The sequence below is a fragment of the Melanotaenia boesemani genome, chromosome 2 (assembly GCF_017639745.1).
Source record: "Melanotaenia boesemani isolate fMelBoe1 chromosome 2, fMelBoe1.pri, whole genome shotgun sequence".
NCBI lineage: Eukaryota > Metazoa > Chordata > Actinopteri > Atheriniformes > Melanotaeniidae > Melanotaenia > Melanotaenia boesemani.
The window spans coordinates 27,042,960-27,056,403 of NC_055683.1; the positions used below are offsets into that span (position 1 = coordinate 27,042,960).

The following is a 13,444-nucleotide window of genomic DNA, read 5'->3' on the forward strand; positions in this document are numbered from 1 at the left end:
TGAACTATGATGGCAGATCAGCGCAACTCACACATGGAACGAAAACAAATTTACGCAACATGCTCATGTTGTTGCATGTGTGGCTGTGTTTTTGTGTTTTCATGTCAGCTGTAGAAGAGGTGCGCCACAATAGGAAAATATGGCAGAGTAAGAGTTATTCCCTTCAAATGGATAAAGTTATCCATGAGGAACTATTCTGGTTACAGAAAAAAATGACCAAGGTGCCATTGTTGAAGAGGGCTACCCCAAATGTGAAGCATACAATAAAAAACGTTGAAAGAAAGAAAGAAATACATCCAATATGTTTCACCACCTGCAGGATAACACCCCCCCCCCCCCCCCCCCGGTTTTGAAAGCTAAAATACAGGTAATCCACAGTAAGTGCATTAAATGACAGTACTGTTCACCCTAAGAAACACTGAAATGAAATCTTAAGACATTTGAAATTTTGGACTTGTGCATGGTTCAGGTTGGGCGTACAGCGTGACGAGTTAAACAGCATTCACTTCATGTTACATTATATGGAAGCAAAGAATAAAAAAATCCTTAGATGGATAGTTTCACTGTTCAGACATGACTGACTTGGCATGAGGATGATGCCTTTTTTTGAGTCATCAGCGTGCAATGGCCTGTAGAGGAAACTGTTTCTAAGACATAAGGACTTATTTCTTTCTTAACTTGCACTGCTATCACAGTATTATGGTTCAAATGGTAGATATACTGTTCAAAGATAGCTGTAAGTCAAAAGCTAGCTGAATAGTTTTCCCTTTGTTTCAAAATTCACTGAAATTTAAAAGAAATGTTCAGAAACATGAAACATGTAATTTAGTTCACAGAAAGACCTCTCCTGAGTCTAGGTAGAGGTCCTGTAGCCTTTTACATCTGTTTTCTCAGAAAGAAATGCAGAGTTTGTATTTTCTTTTATTGTTTACAGTAGTATATATTTATTGTTTGTTACTTTCCCTTGTTGTAATGAATGCATAATAATGGTGATAAATATATGAGGAAAATCTAGATTTGTGACATCTGCAAAGGCAAGTCCTGCAAAAATATGTTTTCCAACATCAAACGATGTAAATCTGTTCAAATGGATCCCAAAAGTAAAAATAATAACTCATGAAGTGAGCTCATTGTAGATTCTTTAAGTCAGAGAAGATTAGCCATTTAAGGACCATAAAGAGTCATTTAAAGATATTCAGTCCCTTTGCTGAGCTTCCTCAGGCAAAAATTTAGTCAATAGAATCCAATATTTGTTACCCTCATACAAGTGTGTAAGAAAACACTGCGGCGGTGTATACCTTCACACATAACACTACATGCATAATTTTTAAACTTAGCAGTTTCACTGTTCTTAAGAATGAAGTTACACACTCAAAATTAGAAGCGCATTTCAGATTATCTGACATGGAGGTTCAGCTCTAAGGTGTTTTTGCAAACTCTGGAACCATTGGTAAGCCTCACAGATGTTTCAAGAAAGAGAGATCGGGCTGCATACTGAATAAAATATCCTGCAAACACTTTCATGTCAGTTCCTGATGACTGTGCTGGAGGAAACCCAAAGTGGATTTCAGCTCCATTGAAACAAAGGCCCTGTCAAATGAACAGCTACTTCTATGCAGATCAAGCATTTAAAAGAACAGAATCTCCTCCAAAATGATTTCCCATGAGCTGGGGACAACAGGTGCCAACACACACACACACACACACAGACACTGATCACCTAGGAAACTACTCAGTATGAGACAACCAGGTGCTACATCTCCTACTGACTCACAAATGTATAACCAAGCACACACCCAGATACCCAAATGCACACAATGCATAAAGTGCCACAATTCCTACTGATCTTTTTAGATGATAACACGATGACGAAGTAAATTACATTCAGCCCACACCTCCCTCGTGGATTTTTCTGATGAGTTCTCATTTTAACATAGGTAGAAAATGTTTGATGACTTAACCATGAGACAGAATTAGACATAAACTGCGCAAAAAAAAAAAAAAAAAAATGCAGATTGTCAGATGTGTGTTGGCCGGCCACTTACCCAAATCTTTAGATCCCTGACTTTCACTGGCCAGTTCACCCATCCTGACCAGGGCATCAAAGTAGCCTTTTGCAGCAAATGTCACATCTGAAAGCAAAGAGAACCAAGTGTCTGTTTAGTCAAACTTTGTGGTTTCTCAAATTAATAAAACAAGACAGACAGTTTAACTTTGTGTGAACATGATAAACAGCTTTCTGGCCAGCAAAACTTCTGCTCACTCTTCCCATCTACCTCCACTTTTTTCTCAGGAGCATTTAAAATTGTCAATCAGCTTGTAATCAGCAGAAAATAAGGCAACAGAAATTATGTTGATGGCATCCTGGATGCTTGATTGGAGAAAATGATTTTCTAACAGATGATCTGTGCTTGCCAGACAAGACAATCATTCATCAAAAACTTATTATGTTTTGGTCCAAGAAGTAGAAGAAATGGTACTTTATTATTACCCAAAGGTGTGTGGGAGCATACGATTGTATATTTATGTATATTACCCTATTATGTATACACACTAAGGGCTGAATTATGTTGCATCCAAAGCCTTCAGGTAATAACTGTTATCAACTGGAAAAACTTGATTTGTTTTGTCTGTGTTTAACATCATTTCAATTTCTTTTAGGTAGTTTGCATTTTTAAATATCTTCTGCACAAAGTGCAAATTACACAGCAGAAGGCAAACAAAAGACCTTTTTATGACATTAATGAATAAAAAGCTGTTCAAGTAGAGCTCAAAAGCATGCTGAATCTCTAATTAAATTTAATTAAGTTTACATCAGACCAGGACGAGATGGTAAACCAGTAGGCTCGTTTGAGTCAACAGGGGAACATCATGACCTTGGCAGCTTACTGATGTACAGATGAGTTAAAGTTCATATGATTTAACCAGAAAGGAAACCTCAAGAAGAGTAAATGTTCACAAGTTTCATATAAGCTGCTATGCTAAACTGGAGGGGCAGGGGGTGGGTGTAAAAGGATTTCCCCCCTCTTTCACCAATGAATGTTAAACAGTAGAGCTCAAACATCCAAACCTTAAGTATTCACAAAAACAATCAATTAGTGAGGTTACTGCTAATCAGCGGCATTCTCTCTTCTTATTACCATCTCACAAAGTAAATAGCTATGTTGGCTGCAAAGATCAATATTCAAGTCAGCCCATATTCTTCAAATTGCTGCTATGCTGCCATCCAAGGTTACATGGGGCAGATGTGAGCTTTCACTGACTTGTTCCTGCCTGTCAAACAGCCCTCCATACCAAATCAGCCCATCTCCAGTGAATAATGGCCACTACTTTTCGGGGTGAATCCAACAGCAGCCCAGGTGACAGATGGGATCTGTGCCTGCAGACAGCTGCCAGGTGTGAGACACATTTACAACAATAGCCTGGCAGGGACAGGCTAATTCTAACAGACAGATATGGCCATTTTTTGACTGAGGAAGTCCCCCAAGCTTAGAGACATATGCTAATACTAGTCCCAATTACAGCTGAATCAACTGCAGAAGACAGCATGTGTTTGCTTCTACCTCTCTTGCTGGGGGAACACCCGAGATCTGAGAGTAGAGACTTCAGAGCATCGTGGCTGAGCTCTCTTCATTAAACCAAACAGATCTTGTGCCTGCCTTGATATGGAAAGTGTGTATGAATGCATGTCAGTTCATGTGAGTTTGCACATGCGTGGCAAAGAGTGGTGTGAAAAGAATGGTGGGAACTAAAGCACATCTCCAAGTAACACACACTTTCTTCTTGCTGATGCAGCTGCTGAAGCATGTGACACTGTACATGTGTGGTTGAAGAATAGCTGAGTAGATAAGCTGGATCTATGTGGATACTTCTGCCTAATGAAATGTGTAGTGAGGGGTTCAAAAAGACAGACGGTGGGGATTACCAGTTGATTGCAAAGCAGACAATTAGTGGGGGAGGGTTTTATTTCTAAGCTACTGATCCCTCACACATTCTTCAGTCTGGATCAAGAGGAAGAAGCACATGCCTTAATGTGGACATAACAACACAATCATATTGTTGGACTTAAAAGAGGGCTGTGTTTGGTACTGTACACAGTTGGACTCTCTAATATGTTGCTTTTACACTTACCAAGCACTGAGTAATTCAGTGATGCACTGCTATGTTGGAAAATGTGGAAAGCACCACTATCCAGATCTAGCAGGCTTATAAATGAAGCTCTTTTGGCATTGCTGGTGTTAAATAATTTCAGTGATTGCACCATATGGATGGAAGAGTGTCCTCCCATCCCTGTCCCCAACACATCAGAGTTGTTAAGTCCCTTGGATTGAGCCAATCCTGCAAAGTAGGTCTTTTATAGCTCAGTGAACCCCTACTAGTCTGCTCCCTAACAACACCATGACCAGGATTAGTTATTCGGTGTGTCAGGAAAAAGAAGAATTGGCTTGCGGAGAGATGAGAATCCCCGTTAATATATTGGTTAGTTGGACTAAGATGGTCTGGACCCTTGTTAAGGTTGAGGGCTCTACTGAAGACAAGGTTTTTTTATATTAAAGTCAACTAAACAACATTGAGATTTCAAAGGGTAGGAGAGTTGTATTTAAGGAGAAAAACAAAAAAAAAAAAAAAACACATGCTCAATTTCCTTTGCAAATCCTAAAACTTGCAGAGAGCTGTCCTCACTTCTGCATCAGATAAGATGTCTTTTGTTCTTCTCTGAATACACCTCCATTACAGCATACAATGAGAGAGGCTGTGCACCACATGATAGGACCTGACCATTTAGCATTAGGATCAATTTTGCCATCTTAGTGAGACAAAAAGAACTAGATAAATAGGGAAGAAGATGAAGTGCTTAACTGGCTGAGTGCCTACGCCTGCAGTGAAGCATAGAATAGGGGGGGGGGGATAAGTGAATGCCAAAAAAATAAACAAAACGTACTGGCAAGGGCCTTCTCGTAGTTCTTTCCCATGGCAACAAAGTTCCGTAAGCAGGGATTGAACTGCTCCATAATGGTCTGAAAGAGAAATTAAGACACAGTAGTTAGATGGATGTTTCAGTTATGTTTAGAACAAGGTCAAGAGCACAGATGACTTACACCTTCTCCGTTCGATCTTTCGATCATTCTGACGAACAAAACTTCACAATTTCCAGAAATATCAAAACACACAAAAAAGAAAAAAAATCTAATGTTTGCATCTCAGAGTAGTTGCAATAAATGCAACTTCAATGTTTTCACTCACTTTGGCATTTAAATTTTTGTCCCCTTACAACCTCAAATTCTGCACCTCAAGGTGGTGACCTCTTTTATAAGCCTTCGTAACAAGGTACATTTGATGATAGCCTAAGAAGTCTAGCTGAGTCCATGCCTAAGTTGGTAAGATCCACTTTGATGAAACACAGATATCTGGGGTAGTTGTTAAGGTGACTCATCAATTTATCTTCATATGATAAAAAGGATTGTTTATGCTAAAAAAAAAAACAGCTGATGTTTTAGTTATTGATGGAGCAGTGTGTTCTCTAAGGCCTTTCAAACTGAGCAAGATTAAATGCTGAGAATGCAGGAAGTCACAATAGTTTCCTCCACTGCTCTTCTGCCACTCCTCTCTTTCTCTTTCCTCTGCTCCTCCAGGGCTTCTCCCAATTAGCTGGTCCCCAGTCAGATAGTCAGGAATAACCCAGGGACAGAAAGACAACTACAACACTGCAGCAGCAGCAGACCCAACACAGACCATCAATACTGCGGGAGAGCACTTAATAATCTACTTCTCGCCTGAATCCACACTGTGGAAAAAAATAATATGCAATGTGCCACCAGTGACAACTTGAAACAGCCACACCAGCTCATCCTCATTCCTCAGTCAGACTTCAGCACTGTTGCATTTCCCCACTTCTTTTAGTCTGTCTTTTGTTTTTAATGAGAGCCAAGAGTTTGATAGGGCCACATGAGTGCTTGCTGTACTGTCAGGAGCTGCAGTGTAAGAGAGCTACATAACCCACCTACAGAACAAAATACCAATGAGTCAGACGTAAACAAGTAACTCATCAATTTTCATTAACAATAACCCGCCAACAGTAACTGTCTTACTGCACTTCCTCATAGCTGTGCGCTAACTCAAAAATCATGTAAAGACAAAGCAGGAATTACTGAATTTGATTACAAAAAAGGAAACATTGACAAAGACTGCATTAAATCACCTTTAGTTACTTGAAGGATTAATCTACATGAGAATGTGCAGCTAATAAAATATAATGTTAAATGAAACCAACAACAAACTAATTCCTCCATAAATGTCCATCATTATGATTATTTTGTTTAAACAATTATTAACAATTATAATAATCAGCAATATTACATAAGCAGCAAAATGATAGAAACAACAATCAGCTGAAAATGAACAACAGCATGAAAATCAATAGAAGGAACAGTTATCATTCATCATCAACTGAAAAATAGACACATGCCAGTTAATTCTGTTATAATTTAACATCATATGCAGACTCAGGGTACTTTGACTGATTAAACATTTGGTCTATAAATATGAGAAATCAAGAAAAACACTACTAGTAAAGGCAATTTTGATTCTTTCAAGCAGCAACACTGACCACAGCCATAAGCAGTTTATCTTATACAATTGCATAAAAGTTGCAGAACGATTAATAACAATTATTTATTAAAATGTGTGCACACAAAGTACATCTGCACGGCCTTCATCTCTGGAACTGGTCTTGCCTCGCAAAAAGCCTTATTAAAGTTTCTCCTGCGTTCTTAACAGGGTCGAGATGTCATGCAAAAATGGACTCACAGCAAGTCCACTGTGCAGTGGCTCATCGGTTCTCAAGACCACCAAGCTCAAAAACATGACTACTCCTGAAATTTATAGAAAAAGAGCAGATAATGCAGATTCTTAAATACACGGATGGCAGTTTATAATAGAAAGCAAAGTGGCAGCTTGTTATTTTACATATCCTTATTCCAAAGCCATGATAAAGCAGCAGCAGAGCAAGCATCACAAAGTCCTATAACAGCAATACATGATTTAACAGCTCCCTTTATTCAGCTTCTGGGTCTCTATTCCTAATATACTCAAAAGGATAGGAACATAATTGGGGGAGAATCCTCGCCCAATTACTCATAGTGTTGCACTAAAGGTATCCCTGCTCAGTGTGCCTCTAGGAAGATAAAAGCCATCCCAAAGGACCCTGCAGAGGAAATGTTTATTCCTAAAGATTCTTCATTCTGCTCCATTCTGATGTAAAAAAGATCTCATTGATGAAAGTAAGGCCACTCTAGCATATGCATTAAGACACAAAATTTCCTTTGTGTATGCACTCATGCACACACCTACATTAGTACAAGGGTTTCTAATAAAGAGTGGTGGTGTTTCAAAGTGGTGGGAGGATTACATAAAAAAGCTAGTCCCAGTGCGGCATCATTGCAGAAAACGCTTCTACTGAAGAGGCCAAAGGTAGGTGACACAAGCCCAGCTGCCTTTCTTGCACATACTGCATAACAACTCTCTGACCACTGAATACATAAACAGAAACATCTACAGAGCAAATCTATAGCTACAATTACAGTATTTTACTCAGATGAAATGATTATATAAGAGACAAAAATTACTGTGCATTTCACACAGCCTGCAGTAGAGACAAGACGGTCAGGTAGTCTCTATCTTCATATCCTGTCATTGTTGCTAAATTTGTCATCCCAGTTCTCTTGTACTACATTGTTACCCTAATTGTCACAGCTAATTGGGAAATGGGGCCAGGAGACACTTAAGGTTGTGTGACAGGGTGGGTGGGAGGAATCGGAAGTGAAAAAGAGTTATGAAATAATGTACTGTATATCCACTGTCTTTCAAATACTGTCATCTTCCAATGAAAGAATTAATAGAATAAAAAAAGTCATGGCTAGAAAGTAATTTCCTTTCCAGCTATGACTTTTGTCACATCAGTTTTGTCACGTCATATATAAGGACTGAATGGATTCATTATTATAACTTGGGCCTAAAAATCAAAGAAGACAATTAAAGGAGGGCAGATAAATGTGCCCTGTGAAATGAGTCAAATCTGAATGACATCCATTCGTGCTGCGAGTTAAGACAAGAAGAATAGAAAGAACTCTGGAGTGTGAGCATAAAGGGTGCAGATAAGGAAAAATATTATTAAGGGGAATAGAATTATTTCTCCCAATGTCCAAATCAATTTCCTCTTAGTGAAAGTAGCAATTGAAATAAGGTCACTGCATCTGAAGTAAAGCAGACAGCAAATTCAAAATGTAGAACATTCATCCATCTCCACTCGCTGTGTTCACTCCTGTCACACACACAATTACACCTACACAGACAAACATAATAATGACATGCAAAGGGGGCAATTTGAAAGTCACACCAGCTGATTACAACCGGGGGAAATCACACACATAAACAAGCCAGGATGCCATCATCGTCCTTCACGCCCTCCCCCCACTCCCTCTTCTACGCAGCAACCCGCCTCAGGCCTGAAAATGCCTCAGATCAGATGAACACAAAGGCTGCAAATCACTGTATTTGTGAGGTATCCAAGAACCTGTCATGACAAAACAAACAACAAAGGCAGCCAAGGCTAATGATGTAATCAAAGAGGAATGTTAGGAAAGTGACTTATGGCAAATCTGTAACCAGTCTTTGTATTTCCACTGATAAGCAGTGTGAGATTAGAATGTATCTCAATCAATGTGGGGCCACTGAGACCTACACTATTTTCTATTTAAAGACAAATAGTGAGGGTGGGGTTTCACCTTTCTAGCTGACCTCAGTGAATGTTAAGAAGCACTGCATCAAGACCAGACATGTCAGGATCAAGGCGTATCACCACCTCAGCCTGAAAGTTTTAGAGGAAAATTGGTCTCACAAGTGCCTGCAAAGTTTTAACATGTAAAAAAGACATTGCAGGATTTTCTGTCAGTTTAATTCTGAAATGCCTTTCAGTTGTAATAATTTTTAATATTTAATGGAAAAAAAGATTAAGAAATCAATATACTTCAGTGCAGTTGTATTAAACATATTAAAGGAAACCCATTGCTCCATCCACAAACTATATATATAAGACAATTCTAGACGTTAAAGGGAAAATATAACAGAAGTAAATCCTCTGTATTACCAAAGAACATCAACATTCCAAATAAGACTATTAGGCCCAAATCTCAGACTGAAGGCAAATCGAATTGTCCAAGAGGCCTTAACAGGATATGAACGAATTGCTGCATGACACTGTGATTGAATTAACAGAGGGTTTGGAGTTCTGCTGTGTAGCAGCAGTCTGAATATTAGGCTTCATACAGATAAGTGTGTTGTAAAGGTTAACAATAACCTGACAGGCGAGATAGTATCGCAGAACTATTTGGGGAGACCTATATAGAGATTGTGTGGAAAAGGGCAAGCACTTTAAAAAGAGAAGAGAAAAAAACGGGGTAATCACATGAACGGGGGGGAACTACACAGAACTGGTCAGCAAAGAAAAGCCAAAAGGTTTGAGCCACTAAAATGGGTTTTCTTGTGATCATGGTGTCACAAATTTTACGAGAATCCAGTTGATTTACAAGAAAAGGTCAATAATACAATCAATCCAACAAAACACATCCCTATATTTTCACTCTCCATCCATTGCATGATTACTTAGGAGCATATTGAAAATATCAGAGTTGGATTTTGTTTAAAGAGGAAAAGTTCTGTGATTTAACAAAAGTGGACAGATGGATAAAAAAAAACTAACATTTTAATTGAGCAGTTCATTGTGACATATTAAATGTATTACTGCACATAAAGTCTCCTGTCAGATGTCAGTGTACTGCAAAAGCAGACAATATGAGCTAGCACTGCTAAATCTGGGGACTTAGCCAGAGGCCACCCTGGTTCAGATTTTACTTTTGTTTATCTCTGCCATCCTTGGTTGTTCTCCCAAGTGGTCAATTTAGTGCTAAGGCAGATCCCAGCTGATCGAAATCGCCTCCTCTTGCTGTCACAACTGATAATGCCAAACTTGTTCCCATGTTGGAAAGATAGCACCTATTTTGGGAAGTTGCATTCCAATTCTTATTACATTTCACAAGAAGAAAGCTAATCAAATTTTAGCATAAGGCTCAAAATAGACAAGTCAATGTTCTGGGCTTTTCTTCCTTTCCTCCCAACAGATGGTTAAAATGTTCTTGTTGAAGCAGAGCCTTATTTATTTACAGATTTACAGCCATGTAAATCAGATTCTGTAATCTGGCATTTTCATCAATTATCTGTTCTCAGTAAGAGGCAATGTGGTGCACAAGAAGACTAAAGAGTCATTCCACAGCTACTAACTCAAGGGAGCACAACACATCTAAATAGCTAAAAGAGTAGTAGTAGTGCTTACACTCCAGTCAAAGCGGAAATCAAATCCAACAATAAAACACGAATACTTGTGCCTTTTGCTGATTCTGTCAAAAGGTGCAAAAAGGCATCCATCCAGGCCAGCACCTGCGTTGTTTTGTTGTGGAAGTGTGCAACATTTATTCCTGATATTACTAATATCTTGCATGAAGACAGACAAACCAAAATCTTTCTTAATTTTCACTTGTTCAGCTATTCTGTATTGACACAGTAATCAGTAACACCTGCAGCACTTCCTCTGATGTTCCAGAGAATAATGTTGCAATGTCATACCAATAAAAAATGATGAGATATATATTTAAACTTAATGTTCTCTGCCTGAAATTATGTTAGTTTTCCAGGTTAATGCTTTAGTTTCCTTGATCTGAGAAGATAACAGACTGAGGTTTAGCAGTGGAAGATGGAAATGTAACCTCTGGCCATCTCTACATTGTGTCTAGCAAGCATAATAAAGGCAGAGGTTATTACAGCTAATACAGGGTTTTACTAGCAGGGGTCTTTATGCATAGTTACTTGAAACCTTATTTAAGATATAACCCACCAGCACAATCTTCTCAGAAACAATGATTGTAAGATTGGCAGCTACAGTCTTTGATTTTTCTATATAGTGCAATTTTTTTTCTGCACTCTTTAGAAAATATTTTGCTCTTTCAAGTTGAACATAACCAGTACAAAGACACCCTTTCAGAGTCCAAAAAGAGGCTTAATTTTTTATAACAAGAACTCGTGCATCCTTATGCAACTTTAACATCACATGAATCTACAGTACATTTCCAACCCTATAAACCCTTGAAACATCACATAACAATTGTCCATTTCCACACATGCAAACAACCACCTAAAGCCTAAGGATTATGTAGACAGGACAAAGGAGATGGTGTCTGTGTGCTCCTCTCAAAAGGAAATACTAGTTTATCATTTGTGACATTAATTTCCTTGTAGAGCAGAGGGTGAAAATCCACTGTGCATACTCTATCTGAACCTCTTCAAGGTCTTCCACACATCAGCAGCCATGTTCTCCACAGATAAGCAAATTGGTGAGGTGTTGAAAGACTCAGTTCTGTAAACCCTACTGATACATTATAGGAGGTTTTGCTTTTGCTATTGTAGAAAAATCCACAAGGCACAACTTTAGATGATTCAATTGCAACTTGACAAGTCATCAAACAATGTAACTCTGTTTGGGACCATAATTGTTTCAAAGGGGCCCTGGGTTGAGGAGGAAAAAAGCTAGTTACCTCCAAACAGCCTAGTTTTTGCCCTTTCTCCAGTTCCTGCTGCCACTGCACAACAAATAATTTGCTCACTAGAGACCTCCTGTTTACTTGGTTTGTTTGCTTTATTTCAGAAAAAAGATGAGTTGTATTTGTGAAGGAATGGGGTAGATGGGGCACTTTCCTCTGAAATCCACTTAAGATATATCTAAATGTAAAATTATTTGACTATTAACTATCCACATAAAAAATGAGAGAAAAAAAGAGTTACACATTTTATGTAGCTTAGTGTTATCTCCCTGCTAAGATGGAGAGGATATCAACAAATTTACATTTTGTATGGCGGTTTTAAAAGCTTCCAAAAAGGGATTGTATAAATTATGGATGTACTGTGTGAGGTCTCAGTGCTGACCGCCTTCTTGTAACATTTAGATTTCACAACAGTCCAAAGCAGACAGAAAATCATGTTTCCACCGCATAAACATAAAGTCAGATAATTTGGATCTCTTTATTAAAAATCCCACAGGACCAATCTTTTTAAATAAGTGCTCAGTCCATTTGAATGCAACATGGAGGCAGCATTGTTTTTCATTTGCTATTTTTTCATCCTTCATATTGATGCATATCAGAAAGCTCGTGAGACATGGATGTTAAATTAGCATTTTGCATTAGTAAAGCAGTTATAATAATCTGAAAATGCAACATGCCATAGAAGTGTGCCAGCAGCATTAGATATTTAAATTCCCAACTGCAAAAATTTTGAAGTGTGAGAATATTCTCACAAATAAATAAATAAATAAAAAAGATCAAACCATGTGGATATGCATGCAGTAATGCCTCCTTTCTGCACAGTGGAAAGGCTGGCCTGTGGTTGCCTGCTTAGCCAGCCCAGTGGGTGTAGTGCAACCAATGCTACTCAAAGTGGTGGCATCTGTCACAGACACATACAGTAACAAAAGCCACAAGCATGTTAACTATTGTCCATGACCCATAAATGTAAGGTCACTGTCCACTGCCACGGCACTTTTTTGTCTCTCTGCTCCTTTCATTCTGTGTAATTACAGCATTGCCTTCTACAGTAATTAGGGACTTCAACAAGGATGTGGATTGTCTCCATCTATTTTCCCCTCTTTCCTCTCTTTTCTTCCACCACCACATAAAAGCTTTTTGTTCTTATAAAGCAATGCTGATGTATGTTCTTCTCATATTTCAACAACAGCCATCTTAACAAGGTGACTTCACATCATCTGTAAGTGTCAGTGATGGTTACGAAGATTCTTTGCAGTCAATAAACAGTTGCCTTGGATTTTTGCACTCGCATTGCCAGTCTCTGCCCTTGAAAAAGCATTGCTAAGTAAAAGAAAAGAGAGAATGTCTCCAAACCATCCGCCCCCAGACGTGCAGAGAAGGTGGGTGTGTGGAGCAATAGTCCTCTCTCTGCATCACAGTCAAAGGCACAGAGAACAAATCCGCTCTTCCACAAGCAATGAACATTATGATATCTCCTGCAGTGCATATAGCAATCATTTCAAGGCCTCAGGCACCAGCACGCATGAACTTGTTGAAACACTATATTCTGGAGGCAGATATTTAGGAGCTCAAGTCATTTTACACTCCGTTAAATCACATATTATAAAATAAGTGGTGCATGATGTGATACTTTTCCTGAAAAATAAGATAAATCAAGCAATGGATAACTATAAACAACTTCTTGACTTCTTTATCCTGGACCCTTTCTGGGGCTTTTATGAAGCATTTTAAAATCTTCTTGTAACTTCTCTGAAATAAACAAATGATTACATCTGCCCTCTTATACTCTTTTCCTC

At 38.6% G+C, this 13,444-nt stretch overlaps 1 protein-coding gene across 5 annotated transcripts in view; it reads right to left on the reverse strand.

Annotated features, from left to right (window-relative positions):
- Positions 1–13,444, reverse strand: part of baiap2a (BAR/IMD domain containing adaptor protein 2a) — a 54,704-nt gene that overhangs the window by 37,744 nt on the left and 3,516 nt on the right. For all 5 annotated transcript variants that reach the window (XR_006012666.1, XM_042005544.1, XM_042005534.1 and 2 more), the window contains exons 2-3: positions 4,943–5,018; positions 2,046–2,132 (exon numbers count right to left, since the gene is read on the reverse strand). Coding sequence is in view for 4 of the 5 variants with exons in the window: in XM_042005544.1 (XP_041861478.1) it covers positions 2,046–2,132; positions 4,943–5,018 (163 nt within the window). In the remaining variant the exon portion in view is untranslated. The remainder of the gene's footprint in view (positions 1–2,045; positions 2,133–4,942; positions 5,019–13,444) is intronic.